Here is a 21,532-nt window from a genome sequence, read left to right as displayed (position 1 = left end):
ATAAAATATGTATAACCAGTCAGCGTCAATATTTAACCATTATAATAATGTTTAAAACTTAAAAACAGACCTCTTTAATACATTATGTCCATACAACAGACCACAGGTGTCAAAATATGACCTGAGTCAAAGTCAAATGTGCAACACATATTCAGGATATACAAGACATTCCTCATAGGCTTACGGTTCGGCAAATATTCAAAAAAATGCAAACGCCAAAGGAGGATATGTACACACACAATATAAAATATAACCTGTATATACAAAGTACACTAAAAAGAAAACAAAACATGACATGGAGCAAGACAATATACATAAACTGGCTGGTGCAACCGCTGAGTTGAACAGCGAGAAAAGGGATGGAATGAAAATATAATATACAGTATAAATATAGATGTCACTGATGAAATGTAAGGAATGTAACATCCAGAGAGTTTGGGGAGGGGGTCAGTGTCCTTAGTGTGAGTTAGGGAGCAGCACGTGGGGCGCTGTAATTTTTGCAGCTTGATCCTGCGGGTCTAATTTGGCCTGTGGGATCAATTTGCAAAAAATGACGTTGAAGAAATTACCTGCAATTTTTCCAGTAAAAGTAGCTGCTATTCCAATGTATTGTTTCAGTAAGAGTTGTGGACATAACACAACACTGTGACCTTTATCCTGTTGTTCATTACATGTTTTATAATTGTGCGGTTCATTGAGTGTGAAAACAAATGGAAACATTTGGAGTTGTCGTTATTTATAAGTTAATACGGTATCGTGTTACTGGTCCGGCCCTGTTGAGATCAAACTGGACTGTGTGTGACCCCTGAACAAAAAATGGGTTTTGATGTCCCTGCAATAGACTATGTAGATTCATAAAACTGTGCGAAATACTGTATTCGGGAAAAATACTGTTCCCAAATAGTGAAAATAACTATAAAAAGGAAACAAATCCTTATCTGAAATGTGAATTTGTATCGTTTGCCCATAAACTGAAATCGTCATAAAGTATTTTAACTGCTTTTCTTAATGTGAAACTAGAGGGAGGGTTTATTTTGTAGGAGTTGTGTTGCATCCCTTTGTAAGACACTTAAAAAAAATAAAAAAAACATATATTTACCAAATTTGGACTGTTTGGAATTTTCTTTTTCATATGAGACCATCATTTTTATTGATGAAGACAATTTGGCCACTTTAAATAATTGTGGACCAGGTGGTTTGGACTTCTCACACAACAAAATAAGTGTAGAATAAAGTGAATATCTTTATTTACATTTATATGATTCATCACATCAAAATCTCAAGATGCAGATAAAGCATCGAAGTGAAACTTGTTGGATTTTTTTCTGCATGAGCTGCAGCTTCTCCACTGACTTTTTATTTGAATAATGGATCTTTCAACTACTTGTGTGAACAGGGCCGCTCTAAGTGATAAATCCACATCCATCCCTGCTGTTTCTCTCAGCTTTGAGGAGTAAAATTGCCACTTCCAGGCCACTGTTTTTGCTTTCCATCTCTACATTAAAGCAGAACAAAAAAAAAATGGAGGGAATATTTTTTGTTGCTGTTGTTTTTATTGTTTAATTCTTAAATCCAAGACTGATACATCCAATAAGAGCCGTACAGGACAGATGTCAGGATAGCGGTCTGATTCACATAAATCCTCTCAGTCATAAAGGTCAGCCTCAGCTTGGAGACATACTTTTTTAATATTTTATTTTTTTCACATTAGCAACTTGGCTCCAACACTTAGTTTAGTCTCAACAACTGATGGAAGCAACAACACAAACTATCAAACCATTTTGGTGGTTCTTGACATAATGTTTTGATTTCTTAGACTATCATAAACGTGACAAATTTTAATATTAAACCATTCGAAATGCTGATATGTTAGGAATTGTTACCGTGAACATGCTAGCATACAGGCATTAGCATTTAGCTAATAGAATAGCTTTGTACAGGTGAAGGTTGGAGTACACGTGTAGCATATGTGTGCAAAAATGCAATGCATTACCTGCAACATGCATGTCTGAGGATGATAATTTAATAATTAATTCATTCACGCTTTACTCATTTGCTATGTTAATTATCCTCCAGCCAACACCAACTCAAAGTCATAAAGAGTATAAACAGACTGGCAGCTATGACGTAGGAAATGAAGAAAACTTTGTTGATTCTTTTAGTCATTTTGGTCCAGTAGCTGGGCTTCCTTTCCCCCATCCTGCTGCTGAGCAGCACAATCAGCGTTTTCATCACCTCCTGCAGCTCCTCTGAATGCTTTTCCGAGGCTTGAGACTCCTCCGTCCTTTTGCTCCGGCTTCCCTGAAAAAGAAGTTTTAAGAGGGCCGTAAATTGACCACTTGAGCCTGACTCTAGTTTTACAGCAGAAATCAAAATGAAATAGCAGCCTTGTCTCTATAGCTAATTTATGACAGCTTTACGTGAGGTGAATTTTTATCCAGGTATAGAGGCTTAAAGCTGAACATAGTAAAGGGTGCTTTGAGTTACAGGTGGGTGCAGGCTCAAGTTGCAAGCTGTCAGCCTCAGCGTCAGACTCGGTAACACTCATACTCTACTGAGATGTAAAACCGCTTGTCAGGAAATATGTGGGACTAATGGACTGTTTGTGCAGTTTTGTATACTGTCTTTTACACATGTCACTCTTGACATGAACTTGTTTTGGATTCTGAACCGCTTGTTTGTCACCATTTTCTCTCTGATTGCACCAGCTTAGCAAGTGTCATCTCAAAATTTAAAAAGTGTATTAATTCTAACCTCTTTGGCCACCGGCGGCAGGTCAGCAACCGTGTCACCTGAAACACACACACACACACACACACACACACACACAATATGATTACTTCCTGATTCACAAGTTGTCGAAATGAGTGACTTTTGAAATCACAACAATATTTCCAGACTTTCTGGTTTTGTAGACCATCTCACCTTTGCACCGGTGCAAGTTGTCCTCATTCAAGGTTTGCTCCCTGTCAGTCTCGTTGTCCTGGGATTCAGAGTCTTTCTCTATCAGATACATCACCAAAATCGTCTCCAGGACGCTGAGCAACATCAGGGAAAACATTCCCATGCAGTAGATCACTGAGGGGAGCAGGCAGCATCATTAATGTGGACAAATACCTACTCACTATGTGCTGTCGTGTAAAGGCAAAACTCTGAGCTTCTTCACCTATGAGAGGAATCCTGTTGGATGTCGACGGTAGTATGTCGTTGAGAAGAATCTGCATCAACGTGACAGCAAGCAGCACGGTGATCTTGTAGCCGAGCTTCTCGCCCCCGGTGTCTGAGAGGAGGAAGGAGGCCATGTCCAGACACAAGAAGAAGAAGATAGGCAGCAAAAAGTTTGCAACGTAAAGGACCGGCCTCCTCTTCATGGTGATCTGTGAAGGTGACGAAGATATTTGACTAAAAGTGATTCAGAACTTTCTGTGAAACTGTGACTTTGAGCAAAAGACATTGATCCAGGAACATGGATACCAGTCTCAAGGTAGGCCTCAGTGTGTGGCGTGTATAAATAAACTACAACCTGCAAGGGCTGAGAGGTTGTAGTCTAAGTGAAGCTAGTAAGCATGTTGGTAGAAGGCACTTTTGTAAGGAAAACATGGTCACTTGAAGGGACACGGACTGGTCAACTACTTTGTGGATTACTCTGGCCAATATGGTGACCTTTGTGCTAGAGAAGAAGTCTAGGCTAAAAATTAAAATAAATTTAAATAACCTCTTCAAGGTTAATTGTATTATTTCTGTTTTTTAGTTTATTGTTCATTTTCACTATGCAATGTCCTGTTTTTTCTTTCATCCATGTGAGATGAGATGGTCATCATGCAGGGAGTGGTCAGTGGAGGGTAAAGACACCTTCATGGTTTGTAAACAATGTGACGTATTTTGAGGGGTGGGGCTTAACTGGAAGCAACAGATCGCAAACATTATAGCCTGTAAACGGCGGTTAGCATATTTCAAGGGACTGTTTTGGCATGGATGGACGAGGGAGACGCAGAGAATATACTAATTCACTCACTCTCCGAGACCGTTACTTTAAAAAGTTGACTCTGACTGGGACTGAATGGGACTATATTCACTGACCGCTATACTTCCTTGTCTCATCTTTCTTTTAATCACCAAACCAAAGTTGTCTACTACTGGCATGTGATAAAAGTTAGTGTTTTTGATTTTTACAGCAAGACGATATTATCATGGTAGAAAGTGACAGTGTCAGCCTCAAGCTTCCCTCTGTTTTGCCTCCAGTTAACATCGTGACATCACAGTGACGTAGGCCATGAAGGGGTCCATAGTGGCCACTTTGTACTTACTGATCTTGCAACATGCTCAGTTTAATTTTGGACGAACTACCATCAAGAATAAAAATATAGAGACAGCTCACAAACTGAAATGCATCTGTAACAAAGTTGTACTTGAAGCAAACTACAGAAATACTTACAGTGTAAACCACCACACTTTGGTTGAAGCCAAAATTATTAACAGTCTTGTTTGTAACTTCAAGGTCCATGAACAGCCACTCTGACTGGGTCCGCATCAACTGCTTAGACTCCTTTGTGGCCTCATTGGAGTTGAAGTAAGGAAAGATCTGTATCTCCTCAACTGAGGTGGAAAACCAAAATGAGAAAGTGAGGCTAAATGAGGAATGTGCGATGGCATTATGTGCATATATTCAAAATAAGTTGACGCATTCTGACAAATAGGAGAATTTCACATTATGGCCTCACCGGAGTGTATGACAGACTTGAATGAGAGGCTGCAACTCTGAATGTCGAATGGGAATCTGTAAATTTGCATCCTGCATGTGCTCACCAGCACCTGGTCATTCGTGACTTCGACTTTACCTTCATTGGTAATGGCAAGATAAGGACTCGGAGGGGCTTTGTCCACCTCTGTCCTGTTTGAGAACAAATACAGATATTTGTAAAAGACATTTACAGCTTAATTTAAAATATAATAAAGGATGCAATAAGTATACAAATAGAACATATAGAGTATCCCTGTTCCCATACAGCTACAGGAATACACACTTACATCTCTTCAATGGTGAGATCAGGCTTCCACATTATTTCAGCAGGAATAGAAAGAAACTTCATGTCACAAAATCTATCCAGATCCCAACCGATGTAGTCATTGTCCCACCACTAGAGAGGAGAAGAACGGTAGCAAATGTGTTTAAGCACAACAAGTCAGATGTGTCTTTTCATTCGATCAATAAAGGGCTCACCATCGTGATCCAGACGTAAGGAACAAACTTCTGGTCCTTCTCTTTCTAACAGCGGAGAAATGCAGTGTTGGCAAATAAATAAATGTGATAGTGGTGAAGATCATAGTGCACGGTTCTAATCAGACAAGCAAACAACACTTATTACACTATAACACTAAGCTATTATGTTAAGTCCAAGCTATGCAGAGAGAAAGCAAACCTCCTTACACAACTTATGCAACTGACCAAACAACTGCATCACCATGGGCACTGTTTGCCTTCTACTTTTGTGCATTTGTTCATGTTGCTAATTTTGTAAATGTTTTGATTACACTGCTTATTTTATTTTAGATAATACTTGTTTTACCAGAAACCCTAACCCTAATTTTTATTTTATTTTAATATAATGGGACCCAGAGGACCCAAATTTATTTTATTTTATCTTTCTTTTTACTTTTTTAATAATGTTTCTTTGATGTGTTAATCTACTGTGACCAAATGGTTTCCCTCGTGGCTCATCAAAGCCTGTCTAAGTCTATGTCTAACCCTAACCCTAACCCTAACCCCATGATATATGAAGGGTCTAACCACTTGTATAAAATATTTAAATTCTAAACAAATTCATCGATCAGGCATAACATTATGACCTAATATTGTAGCTTGGTTTGTTCCAGTGCATCCCACAGATACGTGGCCAGTCTAAGTGGTTGGTACATGTCTAAGTAACATCCACACAAATGGCAAAAGTGTTACTCACTTCTCCTGTCAGTAGTTGTAGCTAAACGGTGTAAAACAAATTACAACCAGCTCCTTTTCCGTTTCTGTCCTCACAAAGTGAAGAAATAATAATTCATTAATGTAGTATTTTGGGGCAGCACTTACCATATCTAGAATGGCATAGAGCAGTACATCCAGGTACACCGTTGTGGGCGTTTTGTAATTAATCACCGGCCGGGTCATTGAGAACTTCTCATTGTTTTTGGACAAGTTCAAGTGATTTAAAACATCCCAATAACTGCAGTTATCCTCGGAGGATGCCCCATCTGCAAAAAACATCAAGACACTTTATCACTGAGGGACAAAAAGGGATGAAATTTGCCAAATGCGACACTCACAAAGCATCTAGAGTTTAAGCTTTCAGAGGATGAGTACACCACATTTGACAAGAAATTGGTCTACAAATTTTCACAATGACTCTCCCGGGACGACGGAAGTACTAATAATTATCAAATTTAAGAAGCTAATGCAGCGATTATGGTTGCAAAAAAAGGCCATCAAGAGAATGGATGGGCGTTGGCCTGCTCATCTAATTGACCACATAGCACTTAGTGTTAAATCTGCCTCAGTGGCAGTTTTTTAAAATGTTGCTCTCTTTCTAGTTCGTCCCTTCGTCCCCATCAAGCTTGTGTTAAGCAGGGTCCGAGGCAAGACACATTAAGGAGAAATAAATAAAGTCAATGTGAATTCTGTGAAACAAAAACACATGAGATCATGTAAGTGATCTATTCCTCATCTGTTTGTTTATTTATTTGGATCCCCCGTCAGCTGTTGCCATAGGCGACCGCTACTCTTCCTGGAGTCCATGCAAAATAAAAATACATACAACCAACGCACTTAGAAATATAAACACATATGAAAACGAACATATCAAAATATGAACAAGTACCGTGTATAAACAAAAATACATAGTGGTTCATATGCAATCGTCCAGAAACACAAACACATCCCAAATTTAATAGAGCCATGAATACAGTCGGAAGGTATGTAACCACAATCAATAAAACAATAAAAACCTTCCTTTTCTCTGTAATCACATCATAATATCTACATACAACAACCCACAACAATCATTCTATTCTGCCATGTATTTACCATTTGTTATACTATAATGATGTATCCGTTAACAAACACATAAATGCTCTGTTCCCAAGTGAAAATTTTACCTGCTGCAATAGATACTGTTTTGTTAACATTTGAATTGGTTTATGTTGGTGGTAAACTTGATCTGTTTCGGCAATGAATTCGATTCTTTCATCGCTCTGTAGATTTTTCTTACGGCATTTCCTCATGAAGTTTCGAGGATTGTAACTGAACAAATTTGCTCATGAATTAGCAATATTTGGGATTGTAGCATCCCTAATTAAAACGTAACGTATGCATGCAATAAGGTGCTATCATATCACCTGCACTATGTCTGAGTGCATTTTTGTTCTCATGTTACAGAAGTCAACATAAAGACACACTGTCCCACACAGCATGTAAAGTACCAGGTGGGTGGGAGCTGAAAAGTTACATTTCTCCACATCTCTGCGAGGAAGAGCAGAAACCTTACCTGTGATGAGAAGGAGAAAGAGCACAGCAGCAGCAGCAGCAGCAGCAAACATCACGGAACCAGAGGGAATGCGGTCAGCAAATGTGCATCCCTGTCAGTTCCAGATCCAGAAATATTACATCGCGTTGGTCTGGACGGGGGGCTGGCCAGAATGAATGACCCACCCTTTATGGTTTCCTTTCAGTGGTGTAAGAAAACAATCACAAAGCAGATGTGCATGACACGTGGGATGGGGATCTGGAGTTGAAAGGGAACTGATGGGAAGCTCATTTAATTTGTCAGAATCAATAATGGCTGGTTTAAGGTAAGGGCGGGGTTTTGAGTTTCTATTGTGAAAAAAAAAGAAAAGAAACATTTTTTTCATTGATTATTTCTGCATGCGGACGACATCAGCCATAACATTATGAGGACGTAAATTAAATGTTAAGTGCGAAATATTGAATACGATGAAAACGCTGTGATGTGTCTTTAATTCTGCTCGCATGCCTTTTTATTGTGTTTTTGTGAATCCATTAAACGTCACAGTTGTGCATGTTACATGTCAACAGCTTACAAACCTGCCACTTACAAGTACAATGTGATAATACAACCAGATCAGTGTCATATAGGCTATGCCATGCAACAGTGTGTAAAGCATGCACTTATCGCAATTGGAAAACTAGACACCATTAGTGCTCATAGTACTACCATCAGGTGGCGGGAATAATTGTGGAATAATAAATCAGTACGAAGTGGGAAACAGATCTCAGCCTGTTTCATTCATGTGCTTGAAGCCAGATGAAAAACATACTGAATAGAAACAGACCTGAAGCTGTGACATAAAATATGAAGTAAACTTTGTTGATTGCTTTAATCTTGCGGGCCAGGTAACTGGGCGACCCTTCTTCCTTTTTGCTGTTGAGGAGTAGAGTCAGTGTTTTCACCACCTCCTTCAGCTCATCTGAGAGCTTTTCAAAGGCCTGCGGCTCCTCCGTCATCGGGCTGCTGCGCCGCTGAAAGGAGTGATTTTGAAAACTCTGTTTTATCAGTGCGATTATGAACCAAATAACAATGCTAGCTGTGGCATTCAATCTACTTATGAATTGTAACTTTTTGGCATATATACTGTATATGTTATTGGGTTATAGTGCATTGAACCTACAGAAGCGTGTTGCATTTGCTTGGGGAAAAAAAATAGGCCTGCTTTTAAGGTCCTGCTTTTCGAAGAAAAATTAAATTATTAGGCACGCTGCCATATTGTCCACCTAATCACAGGAAAAAATAAATTGTTAAATGCGTCATTTCGTTAGTGAGTTAGTCCTGGAAGTTTTAGGGGTCTGTGTAAAGTTGACAAACTAGCAACAATACCATCTATGTAACTTGACGACTGTAGTATCTTTCTGCCTTAAAATCAAAATACAATTCTGCTTGGACATTTGGCTGTTCCAGCCTTTTAGTTCCTACCTTCAGCAGATCAGCTGGGGTTTCATCAGTGGACACATCAGAGATACACGCACACTGAATCCATTTCTTCATCTCTGGAAGGAAATCTTCACATGTTTTATATGTAGCTCCTGAAGTGAAGTTCTTGTTACTGACAGATATGATATCATGTGTATTTTGTTGCATTCAAATGGGACTTAAGCTTCCAACAGTCTATCAGAAAGATCATCCTGATTATCTGTTAATATAGCTGAGTACTTAAACTGGCTATGGAAGTTGACTTTACCTCGTCTGTTCCCACCGTCTCCTCTCAGGCTTTGCTCTCTGTGTGTTTCGTTTTCCTGGGATGAGTCTCTCTCCATCAGATACATGACCAGTATAGTCTCCAGAAGGCTGAGCATCATCAGAGCAAAGATCCCAATGCAGTAGACCGCTGAAGTGAACAGTTTAATAAAAGGTCAATGATGCTGATTGATAAGCAACCACCTACTCAGTCAGTCCACATGAACTTATGTCCAACAAAGGAAAGACAAGATCATTTTTGCATTTAATACTAGCCATGCTGGTCCACCACTTTGGTCCAAACAGACTGATCTTTTCACAATAATTCTTTCCTGCTGAGGTAACTCAATACTAAGAGCCCTACATTAGTGGTTTTGAGTGAAATGGCTCAATAACCACAGGATGGAATGATACAACTGTTCATGTTCCCGCAGGATAAACTATAATAACTCACGCATAATGTCAGTTATGCTATTACTGTCAGTGCGAGCATCTTAGCATGCCAAAGTTCACATTTAGCTCACGCTGCCACCCCAGACCTGAAAGCATCTTTAGATGGAGTTAATAAAATACTTGTCTCAATAAGTGTCAGATTCTGTCAGTTCAAGACACTGTCTGTATATAAATATGGAAAACGTGTCACCACTTCCTGGCAATAGGCCAAACCAATGCTGGTTTCCTAGGGATACGGGTTTGGAGCCACGATATTAATGCCCTGGTTACACTACACTCCAGACTCACTTTTCATTTAATTCATAATATGCTCAGCCTTCACAGAGCAATTGGCATGGCAACTTGTTGTTATCAGGATGTCACATCCTGTTTCTATAGCGTCACATAACTAAAACAAAACTTATCCAAATAATGGACACTTGACTATGCATCAGTATTATCACTACCTAAAATGACAGAAACCATCCTTGAAAAAAAAATATTTTAGTGTTTAAGTCCCATCCGCTCACATGGAGCAGGTGACCTATGTTGCAGCCGGTCACTAGGGGGAGCTCTACTTACTTTGGTTTCACTTTGAAGAAAAACAAAATGCTTTTCTTTTTCTTTATTTTTCCAAAACACCACATGTTGCACTCTGTAGCTTATACTTTTGCAGCTGTCAGCTAGCAGCAATGTGGTAACAATTGGACTTTTAATAAAACGCTGACAGTGGGCTTTGAGCCTTGAGTGAAATTAGAGTTTAAATGAAGACAGGGCTACATTCGTCCATAAATTGGCAATATTTATTATGTTCTGGTTGCTCTGCTTATGAACATTTGAGGTGAAAAATATACAAGAGGGTTTCTAAGGCAACTACAAATGATAAGCAACAGGCAAATTGCTTTGGAATTTCACTTTCACCCTAGTGTTTTTTTACGGTAACCAGACGCCCTCCTTTTCCCAGACATGTTCTCTGTTTGTGACCTAAAACTCATCTGGGAGTTTGTTCTACTACTCAAATATGTTACCCCCGTTGAAGGTTCCTCTTTTTTACAAACTCAAATCTGGTTACCCTACAAAGATAGTCCTTTAGTCCTAAAATCTGCATAGCTGACAGTAAAATGCTCCAACAGGTCCGGCAGTGAACAGATGTCTTTACCTATAAGCGGAATCTTGTCTGACGAAGAAGGCAAAATTTCATTGAGGAGCAGCTGCATCACCGTGACGGCGAGCAGCACCGTGACCTTGAAGCTGAGCTTCTCTCCCCCGCTGTCTGAGATCAGAAAGGAGGCCAGGTCCAGACACAAGAAGAAGAGGACAGGCAGCAGGAAGTTGATGATGTAAAGAATAGACCTCCTTTTCATGGAGATCTGCGAAATGATGTAGAAGTGTCAGATGGTTAACCTGCATTTGCTCCTGCGGCAATTTGTGCTAATCTGCTTCAGAAACACAAAAGACAAATCTGGTTTATGCAAAAAAGGAAAGAATAAATATGGAGAATGGCCAGAAAGAAGAAAAACGAGGAAAATGAAAAGGTAAGAAATGAAAAATAATTAAGGCAATAGAGGGTATGCATGTGAAGTCTCCATGGTTACGGCCACCGAGTGGCAAAAAGTGACAGATTAACTTGGAGATTAGCAGCATTACTTTGAATCATTGGCTTGATTAGCGTCTAAATAAAATTAATTAAAAAATGGGAAAGCGCTGTTGTGTGATTGGCTGTACCAACAGATTTGAAAAGCAGTCAAAGATTTATTTTTTACAGATATCTGCCAAAGAAAAGACAAGTAAATGGATCCCAGCATTACTAAGAAACAACTTGAATCCAGTGACAGAAACCTGGTGTTGTGGTTCACATTTTGTTTCAGGAAATATTCATTTTTTATTTTTTATTTATTTAATATTTTTGATTAAGTCATACTGTAAGTTACTTCTTCTTCCTCTTAGTTCTGGAGGGCTGTCAGATAAGTTTGTTGATGTTGGATGTTGGGGATGTTTTTGGCGTAGTTATGGCCGGTGGTAACTATTTCAGTTTCAACAATGAATAACAATAAAACAATCAACAGAATATTTGTGATCACTCCTCGTCATCCTTTTAACGTTGGGTCTGATGCTACAGTATTGTAAGGCTAACGTTACTTCCCAGTAAAGCTCTTAGCATCATTTATTTAGCTGCATTTATCATAACTGATATGACCTAAAACTAACTTTAACTAACCGAAACTGAGGCTAATCACATCTTTCCCGGTCTCGTTGTATTTACTAATGCATTTCATCATGTTTTTGCCACTCAGGGGACGTGGCCAATGCATACTCTCTATTAAAGGTGTGAGACAAGAACGAAAGAAGAAATGATTATTATTATTATCGATATTTCATTATGTTATCAGATTTAAAGTATGAGTCACATACAGAATGTCACCCTAGTGGTTCTTGCGTAATAGCTTAGCAACCCCTGAAGAGCTTAGTTTGGTTGACCAGCAGTGGTGTAGTGTACTCTGTAGTGACAATGGAGTCACTGTACTCCACAATGGCTACAGTTGTGTGGTTACACATGTACACACAAAGTTCACTTCAGATGACGGCTCTGTCTGAGGTTTTTATAATAGTAGTTCACACCATGTTTTCCTCAGAATTCCGGGCAAAGCACAAACACAAAGCGGTCAAAAAACATCAACCAAATTAGCCTCGAAATACCTGACCCCGTTTTACCAGATTAAAATGACAAAACATAGAAAGGCATATGTGTTTACCAGCAAAAAGTGGCAGATTTAATCTAAGGCAATCCGCTGATCAGTATGGTCCAAGAGTGGAGCCATAAAATATCGATGACCTGAGCATACTTCCTCCAGACTCACTCGAGTTTCTGTTTCGAGCTTCTTATCCATCTCATCTTATCTACTAATATGAAGGAGGTGGAGCTTATGACCTATACTGCAACCAGTCACCAGGGGGCGCTCTACTGGTCTTGGTTTCACTTTGCAGGAGCTGTTCCCTCTCAGTCTCTGCACAGTTTATGGCTATCACCAATGCAAACCAGACTTTCAGCCTAGTGTTTCTGCTAACTAAAATACTTGAGTAAAACGATGGAAGCTACTTACAGTGAAAATGATCACATCTTGGACAAAGCCGAATGAGGCGACCGTTTTGTTGGTGACTGTCATGTTGATGAACAGCCACTCATACTGAGTCCGCATCAACTCACGTGACCACTTGGTGGTCTCCGAAGAGCTCAGGTTGTGAACAAGCCTTAATTCTGTGACTGTAATGGAAGAAAAAAAAATGACTGAATTGAATGAGACTGTAATTAAGGGTAAGTGTGATCACTGCACTCACAGAGAAACATAATGCGCTCACCAGAGTGAACAACAGATTTGAAGGAGAGGGTGCAGCTCTGAACGTCAAAGGGGAATTTATACACTTGCATCCTGCAGGTGCTAACCAGAACCTGGTCATTCTGTACGTGGACTATACCGGAGTATTTAATAGTGAGAAGAGGACTCGGAGGAGCTTTGTCCTTTTCTGTCCTGTATGATAACAGAGAAATATAATCAAACACATGTAGAAATTCAAAAGGCTTTGAATAAAGGCAGCTGGACTTGTAGAATTTCTTGAAGACGTTTGGTCACTCATCCGAGTAGTTTCTTAATTTCTGAGAGACTAGTGCTAAATTGAGATTTAAATAGGAGAGCTCTGTTGGTGTGAATGACCTTAGACAGTCTTAACCCTTAGGTGTTCGAGCCTGTTCTGGCTGTTTTTGTATACTTCTGATTTTGCCATACACATGTCTAATGTCTTTTTTTCCCAGCCCAACTTTCCCTGGTGATCTGACAATTATTTTTTTGACTTTATCCTATTTTATTCACACACTGGAACCGAAAATACACACAAATCGTAAAATCCGATTTGAAAATAAAAAACTGTTTATTAGCACCCTACTAGGACATGTTCAACGAACTGTTTTGGATCTTGCAGAGGTAAGCAAAGGTTGCAAATATGAACAAATTAAGGGTTTTCCCAGAGTACCTGAACGCAGCACACGTTACCAACGTCTCTCGGCGGTTTTTTTTTTTCAAATCTTTCTAAACGGCCGTTGGTGAAATAGAAGGTACAGCAGGTTCAAGCCTCTCCAATGTTTCAACGAAGGAGTTAATCAAAATTATCACGAACACAGGTGGCACTGAGGCAACTGAAGCTGACACGCAGATTCAGGGGTGAGTTTACATCCAGACTGGATTCCAGTTTGCTCTCAGACTGTCAGCTCCGGCGTTAGCTTCCAGGGCAGCTATCGTTAGCTTTATAGCTAAGTAAGCTAACTCAACTAACGTTTGTGAATTTGTTTGATGCAAACACAATTTTCAACATCAAGTAGAACATGTAAAAGGTAGGTAGGTAGGTTAAATGTAGGGTTCCCAGGATGGCGCTAATGCTTGCACAGATGCAGACACAGACAGACAAGCCCCCTCAAACCCATTTTTATTCCATGGCGTTCAACCCAGCATGCGAGTCTGCCCTCGCTTGGTGCTTTTAGTGCTTTCTGCCATTATTATTTTCTATTGTTTTTGTCGTTTTAATGCTTTTACTTGTGTTATCTTTTATGCTCTTATTTTATCCATGTAAAGCAGTGGAGTTGAGTTGAGATAGAAAATGGCGCCAGTGAAACTATAAGGAGGTAAATTAATGAAATGCGAATGAAACCAAACCTAAAGCAGTTTACCCACCTCTTCTAAGTGGGGTTAAGATAATTTATTTATTTATTGTATAAACCATATTACACAGTAAGGGGAAGTTTATCTCTGGGACTGCTCTTTTTTCTGACCATACAATTCAATTTAAATGTCTGAGTTGTGTATAAACCTATATATGGTCAAAAAACGCTTACTTACTGTCCTATTTGTCTGTGGGAAGATTGGATCTGTGGACAGACACCGCTTCTTTACTGATGGCACCATTAGAGTAGTATGCCTTGATTATGATCATTTTATTTTTCACATATACAAACGAGTTCAACAGCCCTCACACTGTTGGAGTTTGATGTTTTTACGTGCGTTTTGTCTTTTCTATGTCGGCGTACATTTAAAAAATTCTCTATTTCAGTGTAAACCACCCACATTTAAACACTTTGGATAAAGTTATATAAGTCTTGATGTTTATGGCATGAATGCGAGTGCATTTATACTTACATCTCTTCAATAGTGAGATCTGGCTTCCACAGAACTTCAGTAGGAAGAGTAACAGTCTTAATACCACAAAAGTTTGAGGGATTCCAGTTAATGAAATCATTCTTCCAGTCCTACAGAGGGAAATGATGGTGAATGTAATAACAGAATATCAGAAAATACTAGAATGCAAAAAATGCAAGCAAAAGAAATTAGTAAAGGAATTGTGCTTACCAAGACAATCCAAACATAAGGAACAAACGTCTGGTCAATTTCTCTCTGTGAACAAAGAAATAGATATGAAAATCTATTAATCTATTCCCATCCCATAGTAAAATGGATAAAACAACATCGCCTCAACAGTCATGCACAATTCACAGTGTCTGTCTGAGCCAATTTAGCTAATTTGGATTAGTCACATCTACTTTTTTATCTTTCATGGCTATCCATTTCCATATTTCCATTATCTATACTAGGGATGCACAATAACTTTTTTTTGAAACCGATAACCGACAACTTTCTGCTTCTAAAGGCTGATACCAATAACATACCTGGAGATAAGAAACAGTTTTGACTCTTAAAATTGAGAGGTTTATTTTTTCAGATGAAAAACTATTAGCGAGCAAACATTTGCTAAAAGATCAAGGTCAAACTAAACTATTTGATATTTCAAATGAACATCACAAAATAAAGGGCTCTAGACCTGAAATACTTAGCATCAGGTTTAAAAATAAAGTGAAAAAATGCATTCACACACAAGTTAGAATCAAACATTTCTATGCTAGTTCTATGGTCTCTCCCCTTCCTGTGATATTTTCTTTAAACATTTATTGCACTCAGCCAACGAACTGACGCTCTGACGATGATATATCTGCCTGTTACATTTCCAATCAAACAAATCAAATGTGTTGTTACATGATCGTTAATGGAAGCGCATAGGTGAACGGCGACTGTACAGCTTGTATAGCGATCTCCCACACTTTTTTAACGATCATGGCAGATCTCTGCATCCGAGGAAAACAGGAACTTTGGCAGCAGATATCGTGCTCTGTGCAGGACACAGTGATTTATTCTAATATCAGCAGCCTTAAGAAGGAGCGGGGATTTGACCGGTCCTTTCTTTAGGTCATCACCAAACTGCAACGTTATCTGCAATGTACGCGAAAGACGAGCTGACCTGGGTCGGAAAATGCCGGGTCGACCGATGTGAAAGCAGTAAGAGTTGACGAGTTGTTTTATGACATAAGGGAGTAATTTTATCAGTCAGAAGGTTGTTTTTCCGATTAAACTGGAGCCACATGAACGCAGCATTCACTGCAGGCCTTGCAGGTGTCATGAAGAAGAGGGAGTGCCTGATTAAAACAACGACTCACACCGCAGTGCTAACAAAAATATATATTATATGTTATTGGGCCGATAAATCATGATATAACTTATCAGAGTGATGTCATACTTTCCTGATATCGGGCCGATAATCATCGTGCACCCCTAATCTATACTAAGCTAAGCTCGGTAAACTGTTGGCTATCTAACAATAAACTGGACCGCTAAACTGGCCGTGCTCTCTGAATGTAGAGTCTGATGAAACTTTGTCCAGATCAGTTGTCATTTCATGCCCAGTTTTAGGTCAAAAGCTTGATCCATTCTTGAGCAGGCTTTTGGATTTTGCTATATAGACTTGCTATATAGAATATATTATATGAAATTAAGCATCCATTGGAGAAATCTGCCCCTGTGAGATGCATAATGTCTGCCAAAAATCCATACAAATTAAAATACGAAGTCTGAGTTGACACTGTGCAATTAATAAAAATATTGCAGCATCTATGTGGTTTTATATTTAATGGACAGTGAAGAGAGTGGCATCAGGTTTCTCTGACTCACTGCCAGTAAACCTGTTGTCTAAAAACCATTACATCAATGTGCGATGTCCTTCTTCTACACAAACGCAAATGAAATCACAAATACTAGAATGTATCTTGTGTAAAGACCTAATTGGCCATTATGACCAGGAATCAAAGAAAAACCGTGAGAAGAACGATTTGTTGCATAGAGTCATACATAGCACTAAAAGAAATATTAGCACAACATATACATTAATGTATTGAAAATAGCTCAGACTATATAAGCATTTAATTCTCATTTATAAGTAATATTTGATTTGAGTTAATATTAATATTTGATTTGACAAGCAACGCACGGCTGTCAGCACTCAGTCCATTGCGTTTATTTTATTTTAAGAAATGAAACTACATTTATTGCCTATAAAATGTGTTGCCAGCAGAGATAAAGTGGCATTTCCTTCATAAATGACACAAGCACAAATAGCCAAAGCCAACAAATAGTAACACTGTGACCCTCGTATTTATTTGATTTGATTAGACTAAAGAATCCTTTTGATGGTAAATGGTAATTACCCAGGAACAAACCAAAAGCTTTGAGCACTTACCACATCTAGAATGGCATAGAGCAGAACTTCAAGGGAGACTCTTGTAGGCTTTCTGTAGTCTTTAACAGGGCGGGTCATGGAGAACAGATCGCTGCCTTTGGTCAAGTTCAGGTAGTTTAAAACGTCCTGATAACTGCACACTTTCTCAGAGGACTCGCTTCCTTCAACTAAAAAGACGGGGGCATGCTCGCCATGAGATAGAAGTCAGAAAGAAATACACATTTTTTTCTGCCTCTGATTTTGCCACAATGTCACTGAATATTTTATGAGTCTCAGCATTAGTACACAGTAAACTCATAAATGTCAGCAATAATATCCGGTGCTTGTGGTCACAGATAAACTTTGGCAGGCATTTGATGTCATCTGCTCAACTACTAAATGATTTTCACACTCACTTCAGTCTAAATGGGCTTTCTGTCTCCCATATTGCCAAATACATCTTTATTCATCTAAACAAACAGATTGAATTATAGAAGTCAGACAAATTTCCTTATCGTATGTCCCTCTTGTTTCAGTGATAAGCTGTTCACAGTGAGGTCTGACATTTACCAAACTCAGAAGACCGTGAAGGTGAGTAGAGACCTTACCTGTGAGGAGCAGGAGCAGAAACAGGAAGTTAGGAATCATGATGAGTGAAAAAACAATCCAGTGTGTTCTGAAAACGTGAGTCCCCGTCCAGAAATGTTATATTCCGGTAAAATACCACTTCCTCACACAGGAAGAGGGCTGGGCAAAATGAATGACCAACCCCTTATTCTGTTAAACCTCATCAGTTAATGAAAGCATCGAGAGTTGGGAAAAAGAAACTGCAGAGGGCAAATGCCCACACAAAATTCAAGTGTATATGTATGTATGCACATATACATACATACATACATATATACTCTATATACCATTCACAGTCCAAAAGAAGAAGACAACAGCACGATAAAACAAGCTTTATAGGACTTTTATTCCATCATGTAAATACAGAAAGTTGCAGATGTAGATTCTTATTAGTTACACACAGTGAGCCTCTAACCTGACCACACAACACTTAGTACACTAAATTTATTGTGTATTTGCAAAAGTAATGGAGCAATGACATTGTGTATTTCTTAATACAACTATAAGTAATACAGACACACTGTAGTCATCAGAGAATAATGGGTCTTAGCTGTTTAGCACTGTGTAATACATGCAACAACACGAATGGAGGACATAGCTGTGAGGTTTGCAAACAAAACAAATCTATTGAATCTAATGAATGACTAACGAATCGCAGCTGCAAACATTTTTGTTGTTGTTTTAGTCTAAGAAAACACAGCAGCTTCTGGATGCACTCTTGTGATGTCAGTAATGTTAAAGCAAAGAGTAATGTTTGAAAGAATACTATAGCAGCATAATGGTGAGCATAGCTCCCTCGTTAACAGTAGACAGGCTCGATTCATGGATAACGGATGGGTCTTCACCAAGATTATCTTGCAATACATAAGGTATCTACTAGGGATAGTCCAATCCGATCCACTGGATTGGTATCGAGTCTGATCCAGGCCAAAATGACTGGATCGGGTATCAGATATTTTTATTAGAACCCGTCCAACCCGATCCATAAGCCCAAACTATCTCATATATCCTCAATTTCACTTGGCACCACATGCTGTAACACTGTTGTCTAGCTGTCCCATGGTTGCCATGCGCCTATGTTTTTGTCACCGGAGCCTGCAGAGCTGTAGTTATGTCTGCCGTGTGGAATTACTTTACATAGGGCTGGACGATTATGGAAAAAATAGTAATCACGATTATTTTGATTGATATTGAAATCACGATTATTAAACATGATTATTCATTGATTTCAAAAAAGTATTTATTGAACCACCAAAACTTAACTTTAAATATAACGACGGCACAACAAACTTTGCAAACAATCTCCTTCTGCTCCACGTCTAACAATTTGAATCCAAAATGTCTCTAAATGACCGGAGTTGTGCTACCTTTCTTTTTAACTAAAGGCTTAGGCTGGCTTTTGTGCCAGAGAGTTGTTCGTGCGGCAGATAAACATTTCAAATAATAGTAAAAAAAATTTATCTTCATCTTCTGGTATAGATAAGACGCGCGCTCAGATGGTTCTTCTACCGGTTCTGTTTACCTTCTTCTTCTTCTGCGACCAGCTTTCTTGGATGTTTTTGTTCCGGGGTCACACGCCAGTGCAGTGGTTGTGGAGCGTGCGCACACGCATTATCCTGTTAGATGTCCGATTAAGCATATATATGCCGGAGAAAAAACGAATTCCAATCGCATTATGTGAGTGTCTTAATCGGATAGAGAACGACGATTTTAGTCGGAGTAATGTGTTTACATGCACTTAAGTTCTCCAGTCATAATCCGATTAAGGCAAGAATTAGTTTTTGTCACGTGCATGTGAACGTACTGACTGTCCTGCACAGAGCCCAATATCTGCCGCCGAATCTCCTCTTCTCCTCAGATGCAGAGCGCTGCCACGGTCGTTAAAAAGTGTGGGATATTGCTATACAAACCGTATATAAAAACAGTTGCACATGCATTCCCTCATTGGTGCAATGTCCCGAACATGACATAGGGATAATTCACCTATGCGCTTCCATTAACGATCATGTAACAACACATTTGATTTGTTTGATTAAAAAAAAAATTAAAAAATATCTCGGCCGTTCAAAGATCAGTCTTTATGGTGATGACAATATGAAACAGGCTTTAAAGTCCAATTAAGGGAATAATTATTTTTCACTTTTCAAGATATGAAACGTGTGGATTCTCCTCGTCCAACGCTTTTTCACACTCGCACATTGCCCCGCCTCCTTCTTTTGGAGTTAATGGCGGTTGGCAAACCCGCTCACTTGGTGCATTACCGCCAACTACTAGGGCTGAAGTGTGGAGCAGAAGTTTGTCAGCAACAAAAAATATTTAATAATGATTTTTTTAAAAACAGAAAATTTACCAGTCGCACATGCGTGAGAAGATGGAAAGTTTACTCACACTGTCTCAAATTTTGGGTGTAAAATGCCACCATTTAGGGCAGTCTGGAGCTCTGCTAAGTGTGAGTACAAACTAAATAGTTGAGTGTATGTGCATGAAAAATAATTCAACCCTCTTTTAAAGCTGAAGCACCACTAGTCCTCTGAAATGCACCACAATGAAATAATCGTAATTAGAAACAGAAAGACTGCTGTGATGTAACAAACAGCGAAAACCTTGTTAATCTTTTTAGTCAGTCTGGTCCAATAGCCGGGCTTCCCCTCTTCCTTCCTAAATCTGAGTTGAGGTACCGTTTGCTCAAACTCCCCAAGCTGATCTGAGACCTTCTGCAAGGCAAGGGACACCTTTGTCAGCTGGCAGCTGCTACCCTGCAGAAGTGATTTTGTGGAATGAACAATCAATTAATTGAAGATCTAAGAAAGTTTGTGTGAATCAGTCTTTTAAAGTGATCTAACCTCTTTGGACTCAGATGTTGTTTCATCAGAAGAGACATCAGGCACAGATGCACAGTGATTGCATTGCTTCATAGCTAGAATGACAAATTAGACACAAAAATAAATTCAGATTAGTCAAAATAGCAGTAACGTAAGGTCAGTTTCAAAGATTTGTAGAATCCATGATTAAATTCACATCTAAAACAGTTGACTTGTTTGTTCCAACATCCCCATTTCAGGTGTTCTCCGTCTGTCTCATTGTCCTGGGTTGCAGAGTCCTTCCTTATCAAATGCTTCACCAAAATGGTCTCCAGGAGGCTGAGCAGCATCAGAAAAAAAACCCCTATGCAGTAGACCGCTAAGGGGAGAAAGGAGCAATATAAATGTGGACATTATTAATCTATACATTGGCCAAGTTATATTGACAGTACTTGTTTATCTTAATTGAAATCATTTTGATATTAAAATATAGTAGCATAAGGCAATTTCTTTCTTTTCTTTGTTTCTTCTTTCTTTCTGTTTAACTTCATTGATAACATTAAATTCATTGACTAGAAGAAGATCGAGTTTTTACCCAGGCTGCCCACATTCATGTTCAATTCAATCATCTTTTGAGACTTTTTTGTAGCAAACAAGCAAAGAAGGAATATGTTCATTCAAACCAGAAGGAAAATATTGGGTTTATTAAAGGTTTACTCCACCCCTCTAGAAAATTCCTGATCATCTAACCTGTCTGGTTTCATTAAGGTTATTGCAAGAGGCAATTTGTGCTCTGACTGAGCCGATAATGAATAGAATGCTGGCCTCTTTTTAAATGCAGCAACTGAG

At 38.9% G+C, this 21,532-nt stretch overlaps 2 protein-coding genes across 2 annotated transcripts; both read right to left on the bottom strand.

Moving 5' to 3' along the window:
• Positions 1 to 1,605: 1,605 nt before the first annotated feature.
• Positions 1,606 to 5,465, bottom strand: LOC125022808 (5-hydroxytryptamine receptor 3A-like). Its single transcript, XM_047609749.1, has 9 exons — positions 5,421 to 5,465; positions 5,222 to 5,266; positions 5,029 to 5,138; positions 4,722 to 4,891; positions 4,436 to 4,596; positions 3,167 to 3,377; positions 2,926 to 3,078; positions 2,755 to 2,792; positions 1,606 to 2,301 (listed from the first exon to the last, which is right to left on the bottom strand). The coding sequence occupies exons 1-9, from the start codon at positions 5,463 to 5,465 to the stop codon at positions 2,062 to 2,064; spliced, it is 1,173 nt and encodes a 390-aa protein (XP_047465705.1). The 3' UTR covers positions 1,606 to 2,061.
• A 2,540-nt stretch (positions 5,466 to 8,005) lies between these two features.
• On the bottom strand, positions 8,006 to 17,903 carry LOC125022806 (5-hydroxytryptamine receptor 3A-like). The gene is made up of 10 exons (XM_047609748.1): positions 17,864 to 17,903; positions 17,277 to 17,443; positions 15,062 to 15,106; positions 14,852 to 14,961; positions 13,026 to 13,195; positions 12,770 to 12,930; positions 10,828 to 11,038; positions 9,223 to 9,387; positions 8,976 to 9,061; positions 8,006 to 8,524 (listed from the first exon to the last, which is right to left on the bottom strand). Exons 1-10 carry the CDS (start codon positions 17,901 to 17,903, stop codon positions 8,288 to 8,290), a joined length of 1,392 nt encoding a protein of 463 aa, XP_047465704.1. The 3' UTR covers positions 8,006 to 8,287.
• Positions 17,904 to 21,532: the final 3,629 nt, after the last annotated feature.

The sequence above is a fragment of the Mugil cephalus genome, chromosome 16 (assembly GCF_022458985.1).
Source record: "Mugil cephalus isolate CIBA_MC_2020 chromosome 16, CIBA_Mcephalus_1.1, whole genome shotgun sequence".
Lineage (NCBI taxonomy): Eukaryota > Metazoa > Chordata > Actinopteri > Mugiliformes > Mugilidae > Mugil > Mugil cephalus.
The sequence above is the reverse complement of the archived record's forward strand: the minus strand, read 5'-3'. Positions and strand labels throughout refer to the sequence as shown.